This window comes from Pseudorasbora parva, chromosome 16, assembly GCF_024679245.1.
Source record: "Pseudorasbora parva isolate DD20220531a chromosome 16, ASM2467924v1, whole genome shotgun sequence".
In the NCBI taxonomy this organism is placed as follows: Eukaryota; Metazoa; Chordata; class Actinopteri; order Cypriniformes; family Gobionidae; genus Pseudorasbora; species Pseudorasbora parva.
This window is the reverse complement of record NC_090187.1, coordinates 12,119,953-12,146,919: the sequence shown is the minus strand read 5'-3', so window position 1 is coordinate 12,146,919 and position 26,967 is coordinate 12,119,953. Positions and strand designations below refer to the sequence as shown.

Below are 26,967 nucleotides of genomic sequence, written 5' to 3'. Positions count from 1 at the left end.
AGTGTGAATGAGACCAGGTGGGAGAGATAGAGGAGAATGTTATGTCGGGTGTAGTGTCCGCGTATGCGTGTGTGCGTGTGATCGTGTTGAGATGCTATTTTTACCCCCTCTTGTCTTGTTCCTGTCTCTCTGTTGCTAAGAGCTCAGTTCTGGGATGGTCTTCTCCAGAGACTCAACGCATAGTCACTGCTTCTGTGGATGATGGTCTGATTTAAAGCACATCTCTGTATTTATTTGCGTATTGTTTCTGAACCGCATGTTAATTATTATGTATAATTATTGTCAACCAATATTTATTATAGAGTTTTCTTTTATATTGTTAGTAATAGAAAGGCAAACCATGTAATACTTTGTCATCTACTGTCAGCATTTAGCAGACTTTAACTTTAAACCCTTGATTTTGAAGTATACGGTGCTATATTGGCCACTATGTCATATTGATGCCATTGTTCATTGTGTGCTGTATGCATTTACATCCCTCTATACACACCTTGGCAATAGAATCACCATTATTTTTTTAGTTTACTCGCCTGACTGATATATTTTATTTTATATACATACAGCTCTGGACAAAATGAAGAGACCACTTAACATTGAAAAATCAATGTTAAGTGGTCTCTTAATTTTTTCCAGAGCTGTATATTATGATAATCAAGCACTATTTAATGACAGAACTTTAATAATTAGAACTAAAACTTAATCATGTAATCATGTATGAATGCAGCTGGGTTCATAAATATTAATCCTGTTGTCAGTGTTTGCTCAAACTAATTTGCTGAAATCAAAATAGGGATAGTAATAGATGAGTGCTAGCCAATGAGATTACCATTTGCGCATTAGTTCCAGCTACTAACGACCCAGAAACTGGCATATATTTTTTCTATTCTTATATTTAATATATCTATGCTAAACTTATACTTACAGTGTACAGTCCCTGACAAAAGTCTTGTCGCTTGTGTACAAATTGACCTAAAGTGCCGCTGAAATATATTTCTAATCAAGATTTTTTTACAAGAAATGGCTCATTTTAATCCCACCAGCTTTTGTGATAATGTTTCAGTGAAAAACTAAACTTTCAAAAAGTATTCTAATATTCACAGCTTGGTAAAGCCCATTGAGTCAATTTTTGCAAAGACATAAGTGTTGTCACCTTGTCATATGAGCTTCACCTGTGACTAATAATGGATCAATTAGGTCTCAAGTGTGTATAAAAAGAACCCCAGTACGCTAGACCTTCACATCAACTGCAACTAGACCTCTGCAAACATGCCTAAGATTCACCCTGAGACTAAAGTTTTGATTATCAAGAGGCTGAAGACCAGATCCACTGCTGATGTGGCAGACACCTTCAATGTGTCTCAGCGTCAAGTACAGAGGATAAAAAAAAGATTTGAAGAGACTGGAGACGTTTTTGACAAGCCCAGGTCAGGCAGACCCCACAAGACAACTGCTCAAGAGGACCGTTTGTTGGCTCAAATCCAAGGCCAGCCCATTTTCCACTGCAGCAGAGCTCCACGAGACCTGGTCACCTGAAGTCCCTGTGTCAACCAGAACAGTTTGTCGGATTCTGTCTCGAAATGGCCTCCATGGTCGAATCAGTGCCCAGAAGCCAGCACTAAACAAAAGACAATTGAAAAACCGTGTGGCATTTGCCAAGGCCCACAGCCTGCTAAAAGGATGGACGCTGGAAAAGTGGCAGAAGGTGGATTTTTCAGATGAATCTTCTGTTGAATTACACCACAGTCGCCGCAAATATTGCAGGAGATCTACTGGAGCCAGAATGATCCGAGATTCACCCAGAAAACAGTGAAGTTTGGTGGCGGAAAAATCATGGTCTGGGGTTACATCCAGTATGGGGGTGTGCAAGAGATCTGCAGGGTGGAAGGCAACATCAATAGTCTAAAATACCAAGAAATCTTAGCTACCTCTTATATTCCCAACCATAAAAAAGGCCAAATTCTGCAGCAGGACGGTGCTCCATCGCATACTTCCATCTCCACATCAAAGTTCCTCAAGGCGAAGAAGATCAAGATGCTCCAGGATTGGCCAGCCCAGTCACCAGACATGAACATCATTGAGCATATGTGGGGTAGGATGAAAGAGGACGCATGGAAGACGAAACCAAAGAATATTGATGAACTCTGGGAGGCATGCAAGACTGCTTTCTTAGCTATTCCTGATGAGCGGAGGGAGCCGGTGTGATCAGCTCAATAATCCGCAGACGCGCCCTCATGAACCCGCCGGTAAAATGATGTTCGTTCAAATCCAGCTCAGACATGACATAAATCTGTAGCTTACTATACTTGTTGTAGCCATTAAACAATGTTTTTAATTTATGTTTAAATATTATAGCCTAATATTATTTTTTTAATTTCATCTGATTAGTGCAAAGATGCGAGTGGGTCAGAAATGATTTTGGTGGTTATATTTAGTTTAATATTAAGTTTTGTTTTGTAAAAAGCCTTTCTTTCGTTTTGTACAAATTGTATCTTAATTTTAATTAAGGTTTCTTCGGCCAATTGCATGTATTTAATTAATAAGAAGCAAATAAGTAGCCTATGAGGTCGCGGAAGCAATCGCTTTCAATGATCATGAACTGGAGCATGTCTCAAATAAACTGAAACTCAGCAGGCTTGCCTCTAAGACATGAGAAATATGTAGCCTAATATGTGTAGAAACGAAAAGATTTAAATAAGCATAGTGCAGTGTTCAGAACTCACGGTAAACAACCAGCTTGATACAGATCACGGCGATGGGCATGAGCGGGATGTTAAAGTTTAAGGGATTTTTTTTTACCTCATACTTAATATGTTCGGGTGAAAGCTCATTTTAAACAGGTAGGCCTACGTAGCACTTAGCTATTCACACACGAACTAATCGTTCTCTCTAATGCATTCAAAAACATCTTGTAGTGCTTATCTGCATACAGTTATCAGTAGCCAGTAGGTAGCCTATACAGTTATTATATTATATTATATTATATTATATTATATTATATTATATTATATTATATTATATTATATTATATTATATTATATTATATTAATTATATTATATTATATTATATTATATTATATTATATTATATCTGTATTGATCCGTAGATAAAATAACTGATGAAAATGTTCATCTTTCCAAACTTCCAAACATACAAACAAATTTGCACTTCAAAGAGCATCAATGATATTTAACTTTTGATAAAGCCAGTTTGGCATAGTGGGGGGAAAATGCACACAATGTTCCAATAAACCACGTTGAAACTAGGCTCTTAATCTCCTATTGTTTATTTTTTACATTTTTTTTTCAGTAAATGCTATAAACCGAAGTAAATTCAGTAAATAGGTTATAAACCGAGATTTATAGTGATATTTCAGGGCTTACTAAAATACTTTAGCAGTTATTAGCCGCAAATTTCCTCGGAGCGAAGACGGAGCGGTGTTTCTGATATCAGTGAGCGAGGCGAGGAGAGGGAGATGGTGAACCCGGAGTGGAGGGATTCTTGAATGCTTAGAGAGAGCGTGGAGGGGAAATTGCCGCCGCTCCACTCCGCTCACATACTCTGGTGTGTTGACTCGCAAGACTCACAGCGGGGCGGGGGCGTGGCATCACGATGGTGTTTCTCCATCTTGATGTCGCACAGCCATCACGATGGACGATGATATATTTGGCACAACTCTACTGTCTAAGGGCACGAAGATCACAGGCATCCCATATGTTTTTTCCGGTCTTGACCCTTATGCACAGAGATTGTTCCAGATTCTCTAAATCTTTGGATGATATTATGCACTGTGGATGATGATAACTTCAAACTCTTTGCAATTTTTCTATGAGAAACTCCTTTCTGATATTGCTCCACTATTTTTTGCCGCAGCATTGGGGAAATTGGTGATCCTCTGCCCATCTTGACTTCTGAGAGACACTGCCACTCTGAGAGGCTCAATCATGTTGCCAATTGACCTAATAAGGTTGCAAATTGGCCCTCTAGCTGTTCCTTATATGTACATTTAACTTTTCCGGCTTCTTATTGCTACCTGTCCCAACTTTTTTGGAATGAGTAGCTCTCATGAAATCCAAAGTGAGCCAGTGTCTCAAAATGTCTCACTTTCAAGATTTGATATGCTATCTATATTTTATTGCGAATAAAACATAAGTTTATGAGATTTGTAAATTATTGCATTCCTTTTTTATTTACAATTTGTACATTGCTCCAACTTTTTTGGAATCAGGTTTGAAACTGAAATCATTTGGTGATATGGAACAGTAATGCAGTGAAACCTGCCTGGAACTACTTAGCTGTGTGTTTCTCTGAAAATAATTGCACACCGTAGAACGTTCATCAGCCAATCATAGTCAAGTATTCAATAGCCCTGTAGTGTATATTAGGGGTGGCGCGGTACATTAAAAAAAAAAACCTAACCGTTCGGTTGTCTCGGTTTGGCAAGTCTGCGAGGTCTGTAAAATCAAATGTTTATTGCGAAATAAGAGGTGTGTGTGGACATACAGTAAAAGAAGTAAGATGCAGACGAATATCGTCCATTCTGTCACCTTTTCCGGTGTGCTCCTCTGACACCTGTCATTCTCCTGCTTAAATTTATGATGGGCAGTATATATCTGCTGCAAATGCGACTGTGTTCCCCTCTGTCCCAAACACACATGCATATAACATGTTGTATATAAGTATAGTTCACAGATAAATATAACATTAAAGTTAAGATAAGCTTCTAGTTTTAATAACTTGAACGGGCCCTTGAAGCTTGGGCAAAAAGCTGCACACGCTAAATTAAAGCCACACTGCATTGATCTGATCAAAACTGACATAATTTACATTCAAAATTGTATGCCAATGTGTTGGACAGCTCAAGCACAAGCAGCAGACATCCGGAAACAACTTCTACATGATATAACTTTTTTTAAATACTGAACCATGCCACCCCTAGTGTATGTATTCGCTTTATACTGCCCATTGAGCCACTTTGCTGTAAAGGCTGTTGACATTAGACATCAAAAAAATCAATATCAGTCAGCCATTAATTATTATGTATAAAATACCCTCTATGCACCCTCTATGCACATACCTGACCTATGATATAATCATATTCAGTCAATAATCAGTAACTTTACGTTTAGATGATTGGTTCCATGTGTGTGACAATGATGTTGCTATGGATACAGTCTGACAACCGTATGGAGATGATCTGTTTGCTCTCTCTTTTTCTGAGGTGTCAACATCTTTGCAAAACGATTTTGTTAATCAGAGTACTGGCAAACAAGGAAATGAAGAAATAATTAAAAGAGGCAGACAGAGAGGAATACAGAACACTGTGCAGAAAAAAAAATGGATATTGACTGTTTGTTTTTAAACTGACTGGGTAAACCTCACCTCCTCCTGTAACTCCTCTCCCCCAAGGCAATCCGTCAACAGTGATGACCTCTTGACCAATTTATTGTGCATTATCATAGTTGCTTTTCTAATGTTTATTCGAAAGCTTACCCAAGATGGCACATGTACCGAATTTGTATTTGTAATATAATTTGATGTTCTTTATTTGTTTTACTTATTTTTTAATCAACTGAAAATGTATTTTCGGCTGAAAACATTTTGTAGAGTCTAAATAAATTTGTAAAGTTTTATGTGAACAAATCTTCACTGAAGTAAACATTATTTGTTGCATATCTACCATCTAATTCAAAGCCCAATCCAATAAAAATATTTGTTTATTGCGTTTGATACTAAAAATCTCTGGGTACTGTCACTAAGACATATCGTCTTAATTATGATTGTATTTCAACAGTCTGGATGGTGGTGTATATTCATGTTACACAAACAAAAATAGTGCTGTGATCGCACATTGAGCCGTGTGTGTTTAAATGTGTGTATCTGATAAAAGCTAATTTTGTCATCTCAAAGTGATTTTACTGTCCTGACTGACGGAATTTCTTTTGGGTATTCTATTTTTTGCCTTATTAAAAACCCTACACCATTGCATCTTGATTTATGTTGTCTTAACACTTTTATATGTACGATCACACCAGTGTGATCAGTCTTGACTGGTCTCTGGAGCGTACGATCACATTGGTGTGATTAGAACATTTAGTCCATCACATGATCAACTGCTAAATTCAAACAACTGCTTTTGCATTGTCTGGTGCTGAGCCAGAGATGGACATGCTCAGTGCTTGTCATCTACAACAACTATTCAGTGTTTTTAAAGGTGCACAATGCAACTTTCCGTCCACTGGGGGGCGCCTATTCAAAACAAATGCGTAGTTTGATGACGCAAAGTTTGAGCGCAGTATCTTGGGACATGTGGTCTTCGCCTCACATTCGGTGGAAAATAGGACTCGGGCAGAAATCACGTTCATGCATGCGGTTATTAACGTTACTGTAGTATGAAGCAGAGCAGGACCGAGTGTTGTGGAGCTGAGCACGACCGCTGGAGCGATCGTTACACAAATACCCGCCTCGCGAACACGGGGACTTTTAATATGACGGGACGGGACACAGTCGCCGGGCACCTGCACTGATCCGCTCTTCCGGTTATGATTATGAGGTAATGCAGCTCTGTTTATCATATTAGATACATTTAAGTGTGTTTAAAACGATGTTATGACGTTACTCCGTGCGTTCAGTTGTTCACACTGCTAAGAGTAAAGCGCTCCTGCCAAATAAAACCCGAAACCGAGGGTAGTGCAGATATGACGCAATTGACAGGCGACTTCCTCAGACACTATGCTGAAACGTCCCAGTCCTTAGTTAAAATAGCAATTTTCTCACAATTTACAAATATTTGGAAACATTTGTGATATTGTATGTACTCAACTGAACAAAATATATAACACCGGCCTAGTGGTTTTTGGATATTTAACTGCAAAAATACTACATAGTGCACCTTTAACCACATAATGTTTATTTTAGGTTTCAGACATGTAAATACACATAAGTACTAGCAATTCATTTCGATTTCGTAAAATACACAATAATGTTTATGGAAGCAGCAATAATAATCCTTTTCATTATAATTAGGCAAAAACTTTTATTCATATTAGTTACAAATTGTGTAAGGAACTTTAAAGTTTACTCTATTGTTCTCCTAGTTCACCAGGCTCTTACTTTCATGTATTCCGGGAAAAGTGGTTGAATTCAAATGTTGCAAATCCAATAGATCCAATTTTTTTTTTAAACTGCGGCAAAGACCAAAATGGTGGCTCCCAGCGCATATAGCTCAACTAACATGATTGTGTTTAAACAGCAAAACGCATCCATTTGCATAAGATTTGTAATGATATGTGAAAAGTACTAATTAAACAAAAAAATCTAACAATATCCACAGTGCTAATTGCAACCTAATTCTGTACCAGTGCACTGCTGTATTTGTGAGCATGCTATGTGAAAAGCATTTATGGCAATGCAGCTGCGTAAAGGCAGTCAAATGGATTTTTTGTCAAAATGCCCACCTGGTGAAGTAATAATGTAAACGCAGTTGGTTTGTGAACTTAAATGTGCAGGTCAAATGCAAGATATTGGATCAATATGTTAGGCAGCGTAGCCTACATTCAGCCTAACAGACCTGCTGCTGTGTCGATTACGTCATTAATATTTATCAAACAAAGATACTGACAAAAAAAAGCCACTCTCACTGCTCCTAATTTATTTAAACTACATCAAAAACTAGAAGAAATATTTGCTTAAATTGAGATATTTTATTTTTTATGTGCTAACTATTTAAATGATTCGTTTACTTAAAATTTTCTGATAATTTACCCGCCCGCATGTCATCCATGATCATCTGATCTTTCTTCAGCCGAGTTTTTTGAGGAAAACCTTCCAGGATTTTTCTCCATATGGTGGACTTCAACAGGGACCAACGGACTGAAGGTCCAAATTGCAGTTTTAATGCAGATTCAAAGGGCTCTACGTGATTCCAGCCAAAAAAACAAGGTCGAAATGATTGGTCATTTTCAAAACATTTTTTTAATTATAAACTTTTTTAACTACAAATGCTCATCTTGAAACTAGCGTCCACGACTTCATGCATTGCGTAATCACTTCGGAAAAATCACACGTTACGTAGGTGGAAGTACCGACCCAGTGTCGGCCCATGAGCAAGGAGTAATTGAAACGCCCTTTACAAAAAGGCAAAACACAAAAAGGTAAAGCAAAAATGTCAGGCAATTTTGAAGTTGGAGGGGGAAAATATTTTTTTGCACTATACCCTACCTTTTTGATCAGACGAACGTCACATCACGCATGACCTTTCCAACATGAGCCAGGATGAGCATTTGCAGTTAAAAAGTATGTAATTATTATTTTTTTTTTGAGAACATTACCAATCATTTCGCTAGACAAGACTCTTATTCCTTGGCTGGGAACATGTAGAGCTCTTTGAATCTGCATTGAAACTGCAATTTGGATCTTCAACCCACTGGACCCATTTGAAGTCTAAATGGAGAAAAATCCTGGAATGTTGAGCAGTTTTCTGAGGTGTATGGTTGTGTGTTCCAGTGTGTCTGTGTGAGCCTCATACACGAATGAGTTTCAATAATGGTGTGGAAAGCTGGACTATATCCCATCTGGCCCGCGTGACTAACTCTGACGCAATCACTGCTGACACGGTCAGGCTGCTTTCAGAAACGCTTAAAACACACACTGAGCCAATTGACAGAATTGCTTGAAATAGATCATCCATGCTCACCTATTCTTTTTATATTTTTAGTAAACTCTCAAGTGTTTGTATCAATATTGTATAATTTTTGGGGATATGAATCACAATCTGAACTTAGTGTCCCACATAATTGTCATAAATGTGCTAATTTCAACTACTTTCTTTTGTTTGGTTGTTTGTTTGTTTCTTCATGTTTTAGGGTCAGACATTCATGTATAATCAGGGTTATTGGTTGGTTCTGGTTGCTCTCTCAAATGAACTGTGCTGTTTGTCTTCTGTTGTCATGACTGCATTCATCCTGTCTCTATTATTATGGTTGCAATTATGATTTAAGGCAGATCAGATAGGATGAGTGCTGATTCAAATTATAAGCTGGCTATTCTGTATTTTCAAAAAAAAAAAAAAAACTATTTTTATCCAGCACTGCAGGGAATATGTTATATGCATGCTATGATTCTTTCAAATGTATATTAAAGTTCCCCATTTTTTGGACTGCTAAAACAAGTCGTCAGCAGTTTCAGGGTGATTTTCCCACTTGGTTCGACTGCCTGGATCGAACCCAAGTTCAATGTTCCCCCCTCCCCCGCTGGACTGTGTTCATATTTTATTATTTGTGTCCGAACCTTGGTGCCTTTGCATCATCAAAGCAGCAGCTGTTTAACCCGTTGCTTGGTAACGACAGCAAACAATAAGTAGGGCTGGGCAATATCTAAAAAAATATATATCTTGATATTGTCAACATTTTTTTTTATATTTGATATATATCTCTATGTTTGCAATTGCTTTAAAATAAAAAAATATATATTTTATTTTGCCCCCATTAAAACAACAAAAACCATTTAGATAGAACAAAATTAAATATAAAATGTTTATGTTTACTGAACAGGTTGGGATGACCAAAATCTTAAATCGTGATACGAGTATTTTTACTTTTATAATTAAAATATAGATTTTTTATTTTATCTTTGGAAAAATAAAGATAAAAAATAAAATTATTTTATTTCTGGAAAAATTCCTCCTGTAATGCAAATTGACGATATTTGCGTCATCTTTGGAATGTTTGGCCAAAGGCTAAAGACTACAGCCAGCAGAGGGAGCTATTTCCACATGTTTTCAACCGGCACATGGGGATGGGAGATCACACTCACATTACAGCTCGCAGCTGCAGGCATTAATTTAAACGGATGCTAAGCAATGTAAGTGTTTTAACTTCTCAAATTAATTTCTATGAAAGTTAAGCTTCCAAAGGCATGAACTGAAAATGCGCCAGACTGAACACGCGTTGTGAATGGAAGCCGCGAATGTGGTCTCGATTACCTCAGCACTCATCACGAGAGCTCATCAGCTCATTTATGACGTTAAATGTAATCTGAGTTAGTGCTGTGAGACTCACACGGCAACTCAATTGCTATATTGAACAGACACGTTCAGTTTTTAATTGTAGTGTCTGTTCTCTAACTCAGTCACAGTAATCCAGTAGCGGTGGCTTTGGGAATGGCCTCACAGAGCAGCGAAGCATTCTGGAAATTGTTGTCTTTCATCCCCATGAGACAAAAATACATTTTCTGTGTTTTCTCAGTATAGAAGGCACCAAATTCCAAAATATTTCTACTTCATTAATGACCCAGTTTAAATACAGATTCATCTTTTCAGCGCTAAAGTACTCCTTTAACAATGTAACACATTTGCATAATGCCAGGCTATGAACTTCATTGGCTGCTCATGAACAATGTCTATTTTAACCCGCCCCTAAAACACTGTAATTGTTGATAAAAATGCTGAGGAAGCCTCCGAAACTGAAATTCATGTATGGTATGGTAATAGGCATTTTGTTTTTGACACGCGTTGTAAGCGGTAGACCAATTACAAACAGATTGGGCCATCTGAAAGGAGGGATTGAGAGAGACTGACTCTTTGAGACTCTTTAAAAAAAATAAGGTGACATAGTTTTGAGAACATTCATTGTGCAAAACTGTATTTATACAACATAATGTTGCAAATAAATACAATTAAGTACACTAACTGCAGAGACTTTAACAAAGAAAAAGCTTAAACGGATAAAAAAAATTAATGGAAAATGAATGAAAAATTATGCAATGATACAGTGAGATCCGCACAATATATGGAAAGTGTTCAGGAGGCATACTTTATGGTTTTGCTTTTGCGGGAAAAATCGTATTATTCAGTCAAAACATTGAGCTCGCTGTTACTCTGTACATGTTCCTGTGATGAGCGCGAGCCTTCAGCAGCCGCCAGCGCTCTTGCTTATGCTGCCTTCACGTGCTATCGGAAATGTGATAAACTGACTTCTAAAGTCATGATTACGAGATCACTGCATTGTATTAAAGCTTCAGAATGCGAGGGCGTTCATGTGCATTTATGATAATTCCGAGAGTATGTGAAGGCAGCATTTCTAGCAGCCATATCACCCTGTAGCCCAAGACTGGTTTTCCACTGAAGCTAAGCAGGGCTGAACCTGGTCAGTACCTGGATGGGAGACCAAATGGGAAAACCAGGTAGCTGCTGGTAGAGGTGTTAGTGAGGCCAGCAGGGGGTGCTCACCCTGTGGTCTGTGTGGGTCCTAACACCCCAGTATAGTGATGGGGACACTATACTGACAAAGAGCACCGTCTTTCGGATGAGACGTTAAACCGAGGTCCTGACTCTCTGTGGTCATTAAAAATCCCACGATGTCCGTCGATAGAGTAGGGGTGTAACCCCGACATCCTGGCCTAATTTGCCCATTGGCCCCTGTCCATCATGGCCTCCTAATAATCCCCCTATCCTGATTGGCTTAATCACTCTGTCTCCTCTCCACCAATCAGCTAGTGTGTGGTGAGCGTTCTGGCGCAATATGGCTGCCGTCGCATCATCCAGGTGGATGCTGCACATTGGTGGTGGTTGAGGAGATTCCCCCTTCTATATGTAAAGCGCTTTGAGTGCTTAGAAAAGCGCTATATAAATGTAACAAATTAAATTAATTCTATAACTTGCACTGTTGTCATGGCACCCCAGGGTTTACTATTGTAAAGTAAAAAAAAAAACATAATGGTTGATTTATGTAAAGTCTCAGTATACACCACTGAAAACATAGATATTAATATTATATTGCATTTCTGTGACAATATATCCTCATAAATACTACACACTACACCTTTAAAATAGCATAATTGGAGCACTTGCATAATGTTGCTGGTTCTACATCTCTTTTGCCTGCTTTTGAGTAACTTGTCATGTGATGAAATGTTTTTCCACATTAAGTGACATGTTTAGGAGCAGAATTGACTTTCTCATGTTATTAATCACAATGCTTTAAATATGTGTTAAAACACCCAACTAAAGAGGCGAGTGATATTAACTGATACTTTCGTCTGCACAGTATGCACGGGTCTGGATCCCGGATGTAGAGGAAGTGTGGAGGTCAGCAGAGCTCACCAAGGACTACAGACAAGGAGACGGAGTACTGCATCTACAGCTAGAGGATGGAAAGGTCAGTGTGTGTATATTAGAGTAATGAGTGTTTATAAGCCTCATCAGACAATCTTTATGAACATTTATCACAGTACAGTGGATTTACTGCAGCACTTCAATGTTCTTGGGATTCTGGGGTCCTTTGTGTTAGCAGTCCAGACCATTAACCATTAGGATAAACATGCCACTGTCATTCACATTACAGGTACTACAGACCAGTGATTCTTGACGGGTTTGGCCGTGGGAACCACAAATTTCCCATGGCCATTAAACCACGAACCAAATTTTTAGGAATTTGAATCAAGCTAATTTATTTCTCAAAAGTGGTTGACACACAAATACTGTCCCACTTTACTTAAAGCGGAAGTCTTTGGGCCCCCTCCTAAAAGCTTTCAGTAGCTTCTTTGGGGTTTCCCCTTTTTACACACAATAACCTGTCTGTAACTATTGTTAATTTTGTCTTTAAAATGATGATGTGTGTGAAATAAAATTCTTCAAACTCAAACTCTTCAAACTCAAACTCAAAGTCCGTATCTTTTTGCGCTCTAGCGCTTAAAGGTGGGGTAAGTGCTTTCTGGTAACCATTGTTGATATTTCAAATCACCAAAACAAACATGCCCCTACCCCCAAAAGGGTCTCGGACCTATTTTGATAGCTCCGCCCCACATATACTTAACCCAGGCAATGACGATGGCAGAATCTGTGTGTAACTAATCCAGGTCGAATATTCAATAAAAAAATGTCATCCCTTATATCACAAAAACACAAACTGTTCTTGATATTTCAAATCACCAAAACAAACACGCCCCTACCCCCAAAAGGGTCTCGCCCCTATTTTGATAGCTCCGCCCCACACATACGTAACCCAGGCAATGACTATGGCAGAATCTGTGCGTTACTAATCTAGGTCGAATATTCAATAAAAAAATTGTATCCCTTATATCACAAAAACACAAACCGTTCTCATGAACAACTCAATAGTACACGAGCACGGCAGTCCAACTAACGAACATATTACAATTATGACCAGATTAGAGTTATAGCGATCACAAAAACACACACAAACCGTTCTCATGAACAACTCTATTGAACACAAGCACGATAGTCCAGCTAATGACATATTACAATTATGACCGGATAAGGGTTATATAGATCATGAAAAGAGTAAACAAACATATATTAGGAGTATAGTATCTTACTTGTAGGACACATTTTGTGAGCTGATGCTTGAAGCACACAGTGATGAGATTTAGATGCTCCATACGGTGTGTGAACGGGTCTTTATCATCGCTGAAGTGAGCCACAATATGATCGCAAATTAACAAAAGTCAACATGATGACACTCGACATATTCAAGCAAAGCATATATTAGTTCTCGGCTAATGCCCGTCATGTGTGTTTCGTGTGTTTTGAATAATGACGTGCACAGAGCGAGCGCTCTTCTCACCATCAATAGTAGACACGCCCCTTACCTGCTGATTGGCTACAAGTTTGTTATTCCACTCAGCCCGAGTCCTTTTTCTAAAACGGTTTTGAAATAACACTTATCCCACCTTTAATAAACAGAACTTTTTGCATCTTGCGGAAGAACATTGCAGCCGGAGCTACTTCTCTCTGTCTATGCTGAGTCACTGAGCTCCTCCGCAGCAGTTCCTACCAGACCGGTCTGAAATAGTCCCAATATTATTATAAGTGTACCAGAATGATTCATGGGAAGACAAAAACACTGTTCGGAAAATGGATTCATGTACTACATCCTCATTATATAATTTTTTGTTAATTTTGAATGCAAAAAAAGTTACGAACAGCATTTTAAACAAACATAAATTGTAAGAATATCACTTACACGATGAATAAACAGTATTATAAGGTAAGGCTAATTAATAGCAGCTCTTGTCAATACAAAAAGTAGTATTTGAGCCACCACAGTCATCAATAAATAAGGAAAATAACAAAATTAAAAAGTTACAGAAACTAGAGTTACCATGGTAATCTTTTTTTACAATCTTTTTTTGTGATTGAATTGTTGATGACAGAAGATGTGGCTTTAAAAGCACCCAATATTTAGATGTAGATAATTATTAGGCATGCATCTTTGCATCTTTTCCTCTCAACCTATTTTTGTGACCATGTGACCCAATGAGCGAGTCACTATACTACTACTATATCTAGTACTATACTACTAAATAGTAGTTAGTCACTCCAAGTTGTTTAAACAAAATGTCGGTCCAATTTATGCACAACATAACCCTGAATACACCTTTAAATAAGTTTCTCTAGGGAGGTTATGACATTAAAAGCAGCTGTGGTAGTATTTATATTATTTTTATGATCCTTTTAGTAATTTCTATTAATGAGGAGTATTCATTCTATTGATCTGATGGCTTTATTGCCGTATTGCAGGAATTTACAATCTATTACTAAACTTTTCTCTAGTTGACTATTCAGAGAACTACAGTATGAGTTAAAGTAATGTCAGTTTTATTACTTATCTTCATTTTGTTCAAAATCTACTTGTTATTTTTCTTCTTCAGTGGAACACAAAAGATGTTGACCATAGATATTTTCCATATAATGAAAGTAAATATTAACTCTTCAGCTTTAAAAAGGACAGAAACATGTGACTTGTGCTCTATTAGAAGTGTGTCATACTGAAGTCATACGATAGATTTGTGTCTTCATTCAATGAAAATTGTTCTAATATTTATCTTGAAGGGATAGTTCACCCATAATGAAAAGTCATAATCGGTGTATGAATGGGTGAATGTGAGGCGATATGTAAAGCGCTTTGGATGGCCATAGGTCTGTTAAAAGCTCTATATAAATGCAGTCCATTTACCATTTTTTTTACCATAATTTTCTCACCATGTTGATTCAAACCCTTATTTGTTGTCTGTGGAAAAAAAGCATATTTTGAGAAATGTCTCAATTATTTTTTTGTCCATACAAGGGAAATTAATGGTCACCAAAAACCATTTGCTTACCAACATTCGTCAGAATGTCTTTTTTGGAACTTTTTTGGTCATAAAGGTTTGGAATTACATGACATGAGGGCAAATATTTTTTGGGTGATCTGTCCCTTTGTCCTGATTCTATTATCCTGATGCCTCAGAAGTCATTGGTGTCAAATTCTACTATGGCATGTGACCGCTTTAAATAAAAAACGAGTCAGTTTTCTAGCCAGTTCCTTACAGAAAGCCATCGTCTGACTTGAAGATGTATGTTGGTTCCCCTCAAATCACAACTTAATATAATTTGTTGTGCTGTGAATTGTGTTATTTAGGAACTGGAGCACAAATTGGACCCCAAGACGAACAACTTGCCACACCTGCGTAACCCAGATATCCTGGTGGGCGAAAATGACCTGACGGCTCTCAGCTACCTTCACGAGCCTGCTGTGTTACACAACCTGAAAGTGCGCTTCATTGATTCCAAACTCATCTACACATACTGCGGTAAACACACTCATACACTAGATGAGTCACTCATACTTAATGTATCTAGAATTATTGAGCTCAATAATGACTAATTTATTGTTTGACCCAGGTATTGTTCTTGTCGCTATAAACCCATATGAAACACTTGGAATCTATGGAAGCGACATCATTAATGCGTACAGCGGGCAGAATATGGGCGACATGGACCCTCACATCTTTGCAGTGGCAGAAGAGGCTTACAAACAGATGGCCAGGTAGGGATAAGCAAGTTTAAAAACTGTCTCTAGTTACCTGAATAAAGGCCTTGATGTACTCATGGTAAAGTTTCATTCTTCGCTCAGGGGTAATAACAAGTTTGAAATATGACCAATGGCATACTTTTTGCGAACAATCCAGTGCTGCCCATGTTGATGGGAGCAGTGTTTAGATGAATATGTAAATGTGTAAGCTATTGTGGAATTTAAGTTGAGAAAGCATCTGATCTTAGGGAGATAGATTTTTTTGCACCAGCTCAGATTTTCACCACACCATTCAAGTCAAGTAATGCTTATTTATATAGTGCTTTATTGTTACAAAAAGGTGTTAGGGGTTAGGACAACTCCGGCGAATTTTTAAGTTTATCTTGATCATTATATCTTTGTGAGTACAGTCTATAGAAAAAAAACCGAACCGGATTAGTGCTTGCAACACGGAGTTATTACAGTTAATGCCCAGAGCCCCCACTCAGCTAAAACAGCAGCTTTGGGGGCATGCATGTAAAGGGTGTCTTTGTGCCTCTTAACAGACACAAAATGTAATTAATATGTCTGTCCAACATGAACTGGTCCCTCACACGACAACGAGATGAGTTTAGCCATTTAGCCATTTAGCCATTGTTTAAAGATCCCGTTCTTCGCGATTCCATCTTTCAAACTTTAGTTAGTGTGAAATGTTGCTGTTAGAGCATAAATAATACCTGTAAAATGATAAAGCTCAAAGTTCAATGCCAAGCGAGATATTTTATTTTACAGAAGTTCCCTTTCAAAGCCAACAGTGAACGGGGTATCAAAATATCAGCTTATTGAAATAACCAGTTTTCCCCATTTACATTCAAAACAGTAAACTGACAATGCAAGTAAACCGTGTTTACATGACTTTATTAATAAACTGGGTTATTTCCTTGTACTAACGTCAAAAATAATAATGTAAGGATCTGACTGAGTTTTTCAAATGTTACGTCAGTTGTGAAAGTTTTAAATAAAGCGTGATCCGTGTCTGCGGGAGATTCACGACTCATATTATCCCTCATGCAGTTACAGATGCAGCGTTTTGACTGAACATCTTCTACTTCTGTTGCATGAGGCAGTTTTCTGGGTCATAAAAGAGTCTGCGTTTGTGATATATGTCCTTATTTCATGCAAAACACTAGCTCACTCTCCCTGGATGCTTTTAAATCTGCTCTAAGTTTGCGTTTTTGTCACCTATCACACATGCGCACTTCAATAAGCCGACAGAAAGCAGGTTAATGCGTTTACATGCAGCGCGAAATCGGGTTAAGAGGCAAAAAAACACCTGTCCCGACCGGTTTATGCTTACACCGTTTATGACCTAACTCTGATAAAAGAAAACGGGTTACTGCGTTTACATGACTATGTTCATTGTCGGCTTATTAGGCATAATCGGTTTAAGAATGTGCATGTAAACACACCCAGTGAGAGGTACAAACAGTAAGACAGGCAATACATTAATCTTAAGTGTTTCAGTAAAATGAAATAAAAATGAATAAAATATAATAGAAATGAAACACAAATCTATACATTCATATATGGAAGCCGGGCTAAGTGAGCAAACACTGTTACTGAGCTCCTGGCATGTTAGGGATGTGTAATACTTATAAAATTCAAACACACGGCACCGTGTTGCTATCATGTGTTTAGTGACACATCACACATCTCTAGTCTAGACCCTCAGTCACTCCTCAGAGACCAAAAACAAACTCTAGAAAACAAGAGACAATCAGTGGTTCTCTTAAACAGAATCATAACTGGAAAGAATCAATATAATAATATATGAAGATAAATATTGATTAAGGCTTTGATTATGAATTTAATTAGAATATATAGGTATATTGAAGTGGCAGTGGATTTCAGAATCCCCACTCAAAGGTGTTATAAATAAGGTGTGATTTCAGCTGAATTTCATGGACAAAATCGGTCCGTTGTTTATTATCAATAGTGAAGCTATGTATGAAGCTCAAACTGCTCAGAAGTCAACCAAGCAACTTTCTATTGGACAACACAGTAAATTGGAAATCACTATTTACATTATAATTACAACTTCAATTTCAACTGAAGTGTGTTTGTGTTTTAGAACTCATGCCTGACCTTAATGGCTTGAGTGTAAACTGAGAAATATTAGAAGGTGGAGCCCCAGGGTACATAGTTTACACAAATTACATATTTGCCATGCACCAATGGCAGATCTAAGGTATTTAATGGCCAGCGGGAGGTTTCTGCAACGTTTTGAACCACTGACGCAAACTCCAAACAAACTTAATTTTGGCCAGATTAAGTTTTGAAATTATATCACACCCATTCATTCTTTAAATATTTAGAGTTAAAAATTTTTAAGTATGTTGTGGCATTAATAACGCCTTCAAATAGCGCAAAGACATTTAAAAATAACTCTGTTGCTTCCTTTAGTGCTGTGGTTTGTTACTGCCTTAGGCCCCAATCAAACAGAATGCGTTTTTGCAGTGAGAGGCGTCTTTTTTTTGGTGAATATTCTGTTGGCAGTGAGCGTTATGTGCGCTGTTTGTGCACCCCGGGTGCCTTGTTTTTTAACCGCTTGCTGCGGCTCGCGTTTTTCCAGGAGCACTCTGAGCGTATGAAGTTTTTGTCCCCCATTGTCCAATCGAATCAATGGAGAGGCGGGCCTTCCATTGTGGTGACGATTATCTTGATTAGACTGACAGCATAGCTGATTCAGGGGTTGCCTAGCAACATTAAAAAAAATGCAGCGCACTGCTATTATCTAAATTAAAAAACGCCAACCAAAAAAGGCAGTGCGGTGCGCCTCGCTTATTGAAAAACGCGTTCTGTCTGATCGGGGCCTTAGAAATGCAAAAACATGAGATAAAGGGATATTTCACTTCACCCGAACTGATTTAAATCAGTTAATCTCCCTCAAGTCCCAAACCTGTATGAATTTCTTTTCTTTGGGACATAAAATATGATATTTTGAAGAATGTTGTGGTTTCAAACAACATTATACCCCACGGACTCTAATTGTATGGACACAAGGCACTTCAGAATATCATTTTTTGTTTTCCACAGAAGAATGTCATACATGTTAGCAATGACATGAGGGTGACTAAGTCTTTTCCTTTTTGGGTGAACTATCCTTTTAGGTACAATGGAGTTGTGCTTTTATTGCATCAGCCAAGCATTCGTATTTGCATTGATAGAGTATGTCTGTGTGTGAGTATGAGCTATATTGCTCAATCTAAAGGGAAGGTTTGTAGGTCAGGATGTTGCTCACTGCAGCCCAGCCAAAAATAGACCAGCCAAGGTTATGTTTCCCTCGCTCGATTTCTTGGGTCTCTTGTTCCTTCTCAATGCAGCTGCAATGTTTTGCACAACTGAACCTGTCTGTCCTAAAGGTTCATTGATCAGTGAATGCCTGTGTTGCAGCAAAAGCAGTTTTCACATGCAGCATCATTTTCTCAGAGCTTTTTTTTTTTCTTCGTCATCTTTGCAGTAGACCAATACAAATCAATACATTTTCAGCAATTAATGAGTAAACTCTAGCACCCCTGCCAAAAATATAGATTTCCCTGTACTGAAATATCTGAAACGCTTCCAATACTCATTTTCTGTAGAATAGATACATGATACCAGCTGCGCTTTCCCGCCTCCCCTCACTCACTCATTTAATCTGCTTCGGATGAGTATTATTGTGGGATTGAATGTATTCAGCATAATTTTACTCATTCCCACAGCCTTAAAGTGACAGCAGCCTAATATACATGCTGCCAAATTATGAGAGAATATTCAAAATATCCATATGGCAGTTTTTACCCATTGTATTGATCTCAAAATTTTGGCCATTGAAAATGCTGAGTGGTTAGTAACTTTGGAAAACCACTAACCACAGTGGCTGGTAAACCAAAAAGTTAGTCAATAACCACATTTTCTTTAAAAATTAAATAAATTAAAAAAATGGGCTGTCAAACGATTAATCACATCCAAAATAAAAGTTTGTGTTTACATAATATATGTGTGTGTACTGTGTAAAGTTATTGTATATTTGAATACACACAATTTTTGAAAATTTGAATTTCTTATATTTAAGAAATATTTGAATGCATATACTGTGTGTGTGTGTGTGTGTGTGTGTGTGTGTGTGTGTGTGTGTGTATATATATATATATATATATATATATAGTGATATACACAGTATATACATGCAAATATTTCTTAATTTCAAATATTAAGAAATTCAAATTTTCAAAAATTATATATATATATATATATATATATATATATATATATATATATATATATATACCCAATATATATATATATACCCAATATATGTGTATATATATATATATATATATATATATATATATATATATATATATATATATATATATATATATATATATATATATATATATATATATATATATATACACACACACAAACACACACAGTCGTGGTCAAAATTGTTGGTACCCCTGATAAATATGATTAAATATGGCTGTGTACCCTTTTGATCTTTTATTAAAAAAAAATCACAAAAATCCAACCTTTCATTTAAGTAAAATATTTGAAAATGGGGGGTAAATCACATAATGAAATAAATGCTTTTGGCCACGTTGGCCACAATTGTTGGTACCCCTAGATTTAGAGTAAAATATCTCTGAAGTATATTTACATTAATATTTACATTTTTTAGCACACCAGGGTGACAAGGAACATGAAATTGTCCAGCTATGTCTTGTTTCACAGGAGTATAAATATAATACCTTAATATTATCTCTTTATTCTTTTTTTATAATTGTTTTAGTTTACCTTTGTTCTTATCTTTGGTTATTGTTTTTATATGTTCTTTTGAGTTAAATATGATGAGTGAAAACTGGGTTTGATGGAAATAGTAAGTTTGACAATAAGGTTTGAGTATGTGTAAATCTGTGGAGGGTATGATGAGTGAGAATGGGTTTAACAAGAAGGTTTCTGAGTAAAAATCAGGCAATAGTGATTAAAATGGATGTTATGAACGTGTTTGAGAAAGAAGTGGAGGAGAGGTGTTCTAATAAAGATGGTACATGTATGTAGGCTGTAAACTGAAGAATGTTTTATTTTTATATCAGACCATTATTGTGGATCTGACCATTTTATTTTATTTTATTTTATCTTTTTTATTATTTTTTTATTTTATTTTATTATTTACAACTGTTTTAACTATGCGTGTTTTAAATTTTTTATTAGTCCATATGGTATTCTTTTTTCTCATGCATTTGTTACCACTGTTTTAATTAATTTCTATGTAAAGCACTTTGAATTGCCATTGGGTATGAAATGTGCCATACAAATAAACTTGCCTTGCCTTGCCTTGCCTTGCCTAATCATTTATCACAATGAGTGAAAACAAAGAATATAGTTCTGATGTGCAGCAAAAGATAGTTGAGCTTCACAAAATAGAAAGAGGCTGTAGGAAAATAGCTACAGCATTGAAAATCACCATTTCCACCATCAGGGCAATAATTAAGAAGCTCCATTTAACTAAAGAGGTTACAAATCTGCCTGAAAGAGGACGTGTGTGTATATTGTCCTAATGCATGCTGAGGAGGAGAGTAAAAATATATAAAGTAAAAAAATCTTAAATATATAATATGCATGTGTGTATGTGTTTATATATACATCATAATTATACACAGTATTACACACATATATTATGAAAACATATAGTTATATTTCTGAAGCAATTAATCGTTTGACAGCACACACACACACACACACACACACACACACACACACACACACACACACACACACACACACACACACACACACAAATCTAGTTAAACTTATTCTCTCTTTTGTATTTTTCATATCATACAGGGATGAGAGGAATCAGTCCATCATTGTGAGTGGAGAATCTGGAGCAGGGAAAACGGTTTCAGCTAAATACGCCATGCGTTACTTTGCCACAGTCAGCGGCTCTGCCAGTGAAGCCAATGTAGAGGAGAAAGTTCTGGCTTCCAACCCCATCATGGAAGTAAGTTTTTCCTGCATCACTAGATCAGTGCGTCATTCTGGAATCAGTACGAAGACTCGAGCTGTTTGTTTTCATGAAGGTCTTTAATAATACAGACATTTGTATCTCAGAGAGCCAAACCCCTTGGGCTGGGAGACTAAAAGCTGTTCACTGACTGAAAACGAGTGTCTTGTTCACAGCCTTATATTTGCTCTACACTGCATGGTCTTCATCTCCCCAGGGCTAATTTCTCTCAGTACATCAGAGCGAGAGAGAGCGAGAGAGAGCGAGAGAGAGCGAGAGAGAGCGAGAGAGAGAGAGAGAGAGAGCGAAAGAGAGAGTATGTGTGTTTGAGTGCTCACATCTGTATTAGGGTAAATTTTGTGTTAGCATAAAGCTCATATGACTGCTGTCCTCAACTCACATATTTCTTTAACATTCACCATGTTTAAGAAACTAGCTACCTCCATATATATTTTTTATGTATATGTCAGCATGTAAAAGCTTCATGGGATCTCAATACATGAAGGCTGTTCCAAATGTTATGTGGAATAATTACATTATTATAATTATTATATTATGTTACCTTGTTTTGTCCAAATTCATAGGCAGTATTATCGTTCACAAATAAAGTGCTGCTGTGATGATGTATTATTGTAGGCCATCCCGGTAGTTAGCATCACCCTGGTTTATATTCTGATCCAATTTTTCTCCCAAGCACATTTGACCAACTCTAACCTACCTGGAGTCTCCAGAAGTACAAGGTGTCAGGATCTCAGAGACTTTGCTATGGTAAACAATCCTGAAATATTATAACCCAGACATAAGATGCACAAGCTGAAGTGTTGTGAAATACATGAAGACCGTTTATAGACAACATGTGTCTGAAGGCTTTATAGACAGATAGGTTGAGAGTGAATCTTGAGGGACCAGCACCAGTTCAAGTCAGACAACAACAGCAGTGGCGAGGGAGTCATGCTGTGAGCTGCTACTAACAATGAGCAAGACAGACCTTTCAGGGTAGTAGATGGACTTTAAGATGTAGTGTGTGATGTTTGCTGACATCTAGTGGTGAGGTTGTGAATTGCACTCACCCTCTCTTTCGAAGCACATAGAGAAACTACGGGGGGCGACAAAGGACAAACATGTCGTTGTTGGAAAGAGAAAAGAGTGACTAGTGATCTGTAGAGAAGTTTGTCCGTTTAGGGCTACTTTAGATACATGTACATTATGTATGTAATTTAATACACCATTAAAAACATAGTTATGTATATTATATTCCTGTCAATAGATCCTCATAAATACTATACCTTTAAAAGGGGCGCTGGGAAGATGGATCTGTATTTAAAACTTGGTCATTAATGTAGTAGAAATGTAAAAATATTTTTGAATTTGGTGCCTTCAAGACTGAGAAAAGACAGAACATTTATTTTTGTCTCATGGGGATGAAAGACAACAATTCCCAGAATGCTTTGCTGCCCTACGCGGCAACTCCCAAAGCCACCGGTACTGAATCACTGTGACTGGATCTTTTTGCTTTAAATTGTTTAGTTTAAAAGTAGACATATCAAGCTTTCTATACACATATTTATCATGTCTGTGAGGCAAGAAGCCTGCTGAGTTTCGGTTTATTTATATGAGTTTCGGTTTATTTATTGAGTTTCGGGCGACAGTGACTCAGTGGTTCATGTAGATTGTCTACAAACCGGAAGGTTGGTGGTTCGATTCCCGGTTCCACCTGACCAAGTGTCGAGGTGTCCATGAGCAAGACACCTAACCCCAACCGCTCCCGACGGATGGATGGCGCCTTACATGGCAGAGAATGACAGAGTGAATAGGTGAATGTGAGGCAAGATGTAAAGCGCTTTGGATGGCCATAGGGTCTGTTAAAAGCGCTGTATAAATGCAGTCCTTTTACCATTTATGAGACATGTTCAAGAGCAATGCAAATGATCACTCCGGAGCCTCTATGTCACGATTGTTGTTTGCTATTGAGAATGAGGACATACGTCATGGTAGCTTGCTGTCACGTGACAAATTGGGCGGTGTTTGGGCCCGTCCACCATTTTGGGATCCGACGCTATTGGTTGTCAGGGGCAACACTGCAGAGATCGGAGCAGGAAAGACGGCTCGAGGAATTATCACGTCGTTTAAACGGACAAATCTTAAAATGGAAAATAAAAAGAAATGGTTAACTACAGGGAGAAATTGCTACCAGCGCCAGGCAGAGAGTGGAGATGTTTGGTCTGGAAACTCACCATAGACAGGGCTCAATCCGAGGGGCGGGATAAATGGTTGTCTTTCAAACTCCCTCTGCACGCGATAGGATAGCGCTACAACCAACCTGAGCAACGAAGTTGAAACAGAGCTTGTTGATAGATTAAACATTCGCTGTTTCCGGTCGGCAAAACTCAGAACACATCTTCCCTTTTTAAGAATGACTTCAGTGCCGTTCTTTGTTCTTTTCTCAGAGAAAAGCTTAACTCCAAGTCTTCCAGAGTCGCGGTCAAAGCTGATTCGAAAGACCGCCGTTCGCCAGTTTCTGTGTTTACTAGAATCACACAAACGCAACTCGGCCGCTGAATTATGGCCCCGCCCACCGACTCTATACACGATGTGATTGGCCCGCCAAGAGTTTGGCGATTACAGCTCAGAAGGGTATTAAGAGTTGCTAGACGACACTTGCGGGAAGATTAGATTTGCTGCCGCTAGGGTGCGTCTAGATTTCTAGGCTAACAGATAATGCTTTCACACTAGAAACTAACCAAACCTTTGTTTTGTTTTTTTATCCGGACCAAAACTAGCTCTTTTCGTCTGACAAATTTCGTCTGTTTGGTTCGGATCGTGGTCTTGGGGAGGTTTCACACCTATAATTTTATTCGGCACAAACTAAAACAGTCTGAAAATCAGGCCCAAACAAGGTAGGTGTAAAAGGGCTCTAAAACAACTAAAGCTCTAAAACTTTCTGTAAGATTCTAGAAGATAAATTCTTCGAACAGGTGTACAAGTGGATATCGTGCTGGTCCTTCAAGAGTCACTCTCAACCTATCTGTCTATAAAGCCTATAAAACAGTCTTTGTATTTCACAACACTTTAGCTTATGATTCTTATTAAGTGTGGGTCATATTTCAGGATTCTTTACCATAGCAAAGTCTCTGAGGTCCTGGCACCTTGTACTTTCTTTAGACTCCAGGTAAGTTGCCATTCTGTCTGTTTGTCATGCCTTAATTTTGCAATTTCTAGTATTGCATTAGTATTGCGTCCTTCTTGTGAGCCTTTAACAATTTGTGCCTTTTCAGTGCGATTTAAATACAAAAAAATTGGCCCATTTTACCTGTAAAAAAAAAACCTGTTTAATAATTATGCACACTTGACTATAGGGTGTTTTTACCTTTTACAGCCTTCCTTAATAATTATACGTCAGTTATTAATGATTAAATACCAAATTGATAGTAGTTAAGATAAATGTGTTTTGCAATTGGTAAAATGCGCTTTCCAAAAAAAAAAAAAAAAATCAATTGGTATATTAATTATGCATTCCCTGGACAGACAGGTAGCCCCACCCCTGAACTTATGCTATTGGTTGAGCCTAGCAGGTGTTTACTCTAGTACCCACATTGATGATACATAGTTGTTCAGAGCTAAATAATGCAATGAGAAAGAGACCTGTGAAGGGCAAATCCCTTACGCAACAAAAATATATTTCTCAATATATTAGTTGACAATATATTTCATGTGTCTCCATATATTGTGAAATTTACATGGTAATATATCATATGATATATTATATAATAATATATTATATATGCAAGTTATATATTGCAATATATGGGACAATACTGCAATTATTGCCGTTTTCATATATTGAATAAATACATATCATTATACTATTCAATATATTGCTATGTATATTGAAATATATCCTACAATATATGAAATTATATATTGGAAGTCATTATATATATATGTAAATATATATGTAAAATTATATGAGATAATATACCTCAATGTACTGGATAATATAATCAGATTTATATGGGAACATATGTCTTAAATATATTGATTTATATTACATAGTATATAATTATCATATATATTGTATACATGGTAAATATGAAATAATCTAATGTACACTGTCTGTCATATATTTTAAAATATAACAGATTAAAATATAATATAGAAATTAGGGCCACGACTCGATTAAAAAAATTAATCTAATTAATTAGAGGCTTTGTAATTAATTAATCGCATTTTAATTGCATATAAATATTTGACCTGAGAACAATGAGAAGTAATTTTTCACATGTATTTTTAGTATACCATTGAATAATGACTGAATACATAAGCTTAATCAACAAAATATTGTTTATTTATTTCAGTCCAGCAGACCAGTGCATGTTTGCCAGTTTAGCAAAAGCATTTTTGTGATATTTGAGGCTCGATGTGCTGCGGTGATACGCGAATTCCTTGTTGTATAGCTTGCACACAACCATGCTCTTGACGACGCTTCCATTCTTTCGTTTTTTAAAACAAAATTTCCCATCCACGGGGCTGAGCAAAGCAGTCTCATCAGCTTCTTCGTTCCATAGCTTCGTTCATGTTCACATGGTTTGTTGTTGTCGTGACTCCGGAGCGCTAGTTGGTGTTCCAGTATAATTGCTCCGTCGAAACTAATTCATTGAAAAACGTTCCGCGGTGCAAAAATAAGTGTGGTAAAAAGCTTTTTTTTTTTTTTTTTGCTTAATTAATTAACGCGTTAAAGTCACGTAATTAACGCGTTAAAGTCACGTAATTAATTAATCTTAATTAACGCGTTAAAGTCCCGGCCCTAATAGAAATATTTTCTAAATATAGAAAATATATTGAATGTCATGCACCATCTGATTTTCTAAATATAGAAAATATATTGAATGTCATGCACCATCTGATTTGGGCTATTGTTAATCAACCTCTGTAAACATATGCAGGAGCTTGCTTAACTCACAAAAAATACTTTGTTTCAATAAACATACATGAAATAATTCACTTTTGTTTGTATATCAATGTATTTTAATATATGAATCAATATATAGCATAGGTTGTCCATCCATATATTGCTATATATTTTCAAATATATGAGGAAGTTTCTGATACATTGAAATATATTTTATAATG

At 37.1% G+C, this 26,967-nt stretch overlaps 1 protein-coding gene across 1 annotated transcript in view; it reads left to right on the top strand.

Annotated features, from left to right (window-relative positions):
- The window catches only part of myo5aa (myosin VAa), a 130,757-nt gene that overhangs the window by 17,728 nt on the left and 86,062 nt on the right, over nucleotides 1-26,967 (top strand). Inside the window, exons 2-5 of the mRNA XM_067419641.1 lie at nucleotides 12,042-12,152; nucleotides 15,417-15,588; nucleotides 15,680-15,824; nucleotides 21,678-21,834. Of these exons, the coding sequence (XP_067275742.1) occupies nucleotides 12,042-12,152; nucleotides 15,417-15,588; nucleotides 15,680-15,824; nucleotides 21,678-21,834 (585 nt within the window). The remainder of the gene's footprint in view (nucleotides 1-12,041; nucleotides 12,153-15,416; nucleotides 15,589-15,679; nucleotides 15,825-21,677; nucleotides 21,835-26,967) is intronic.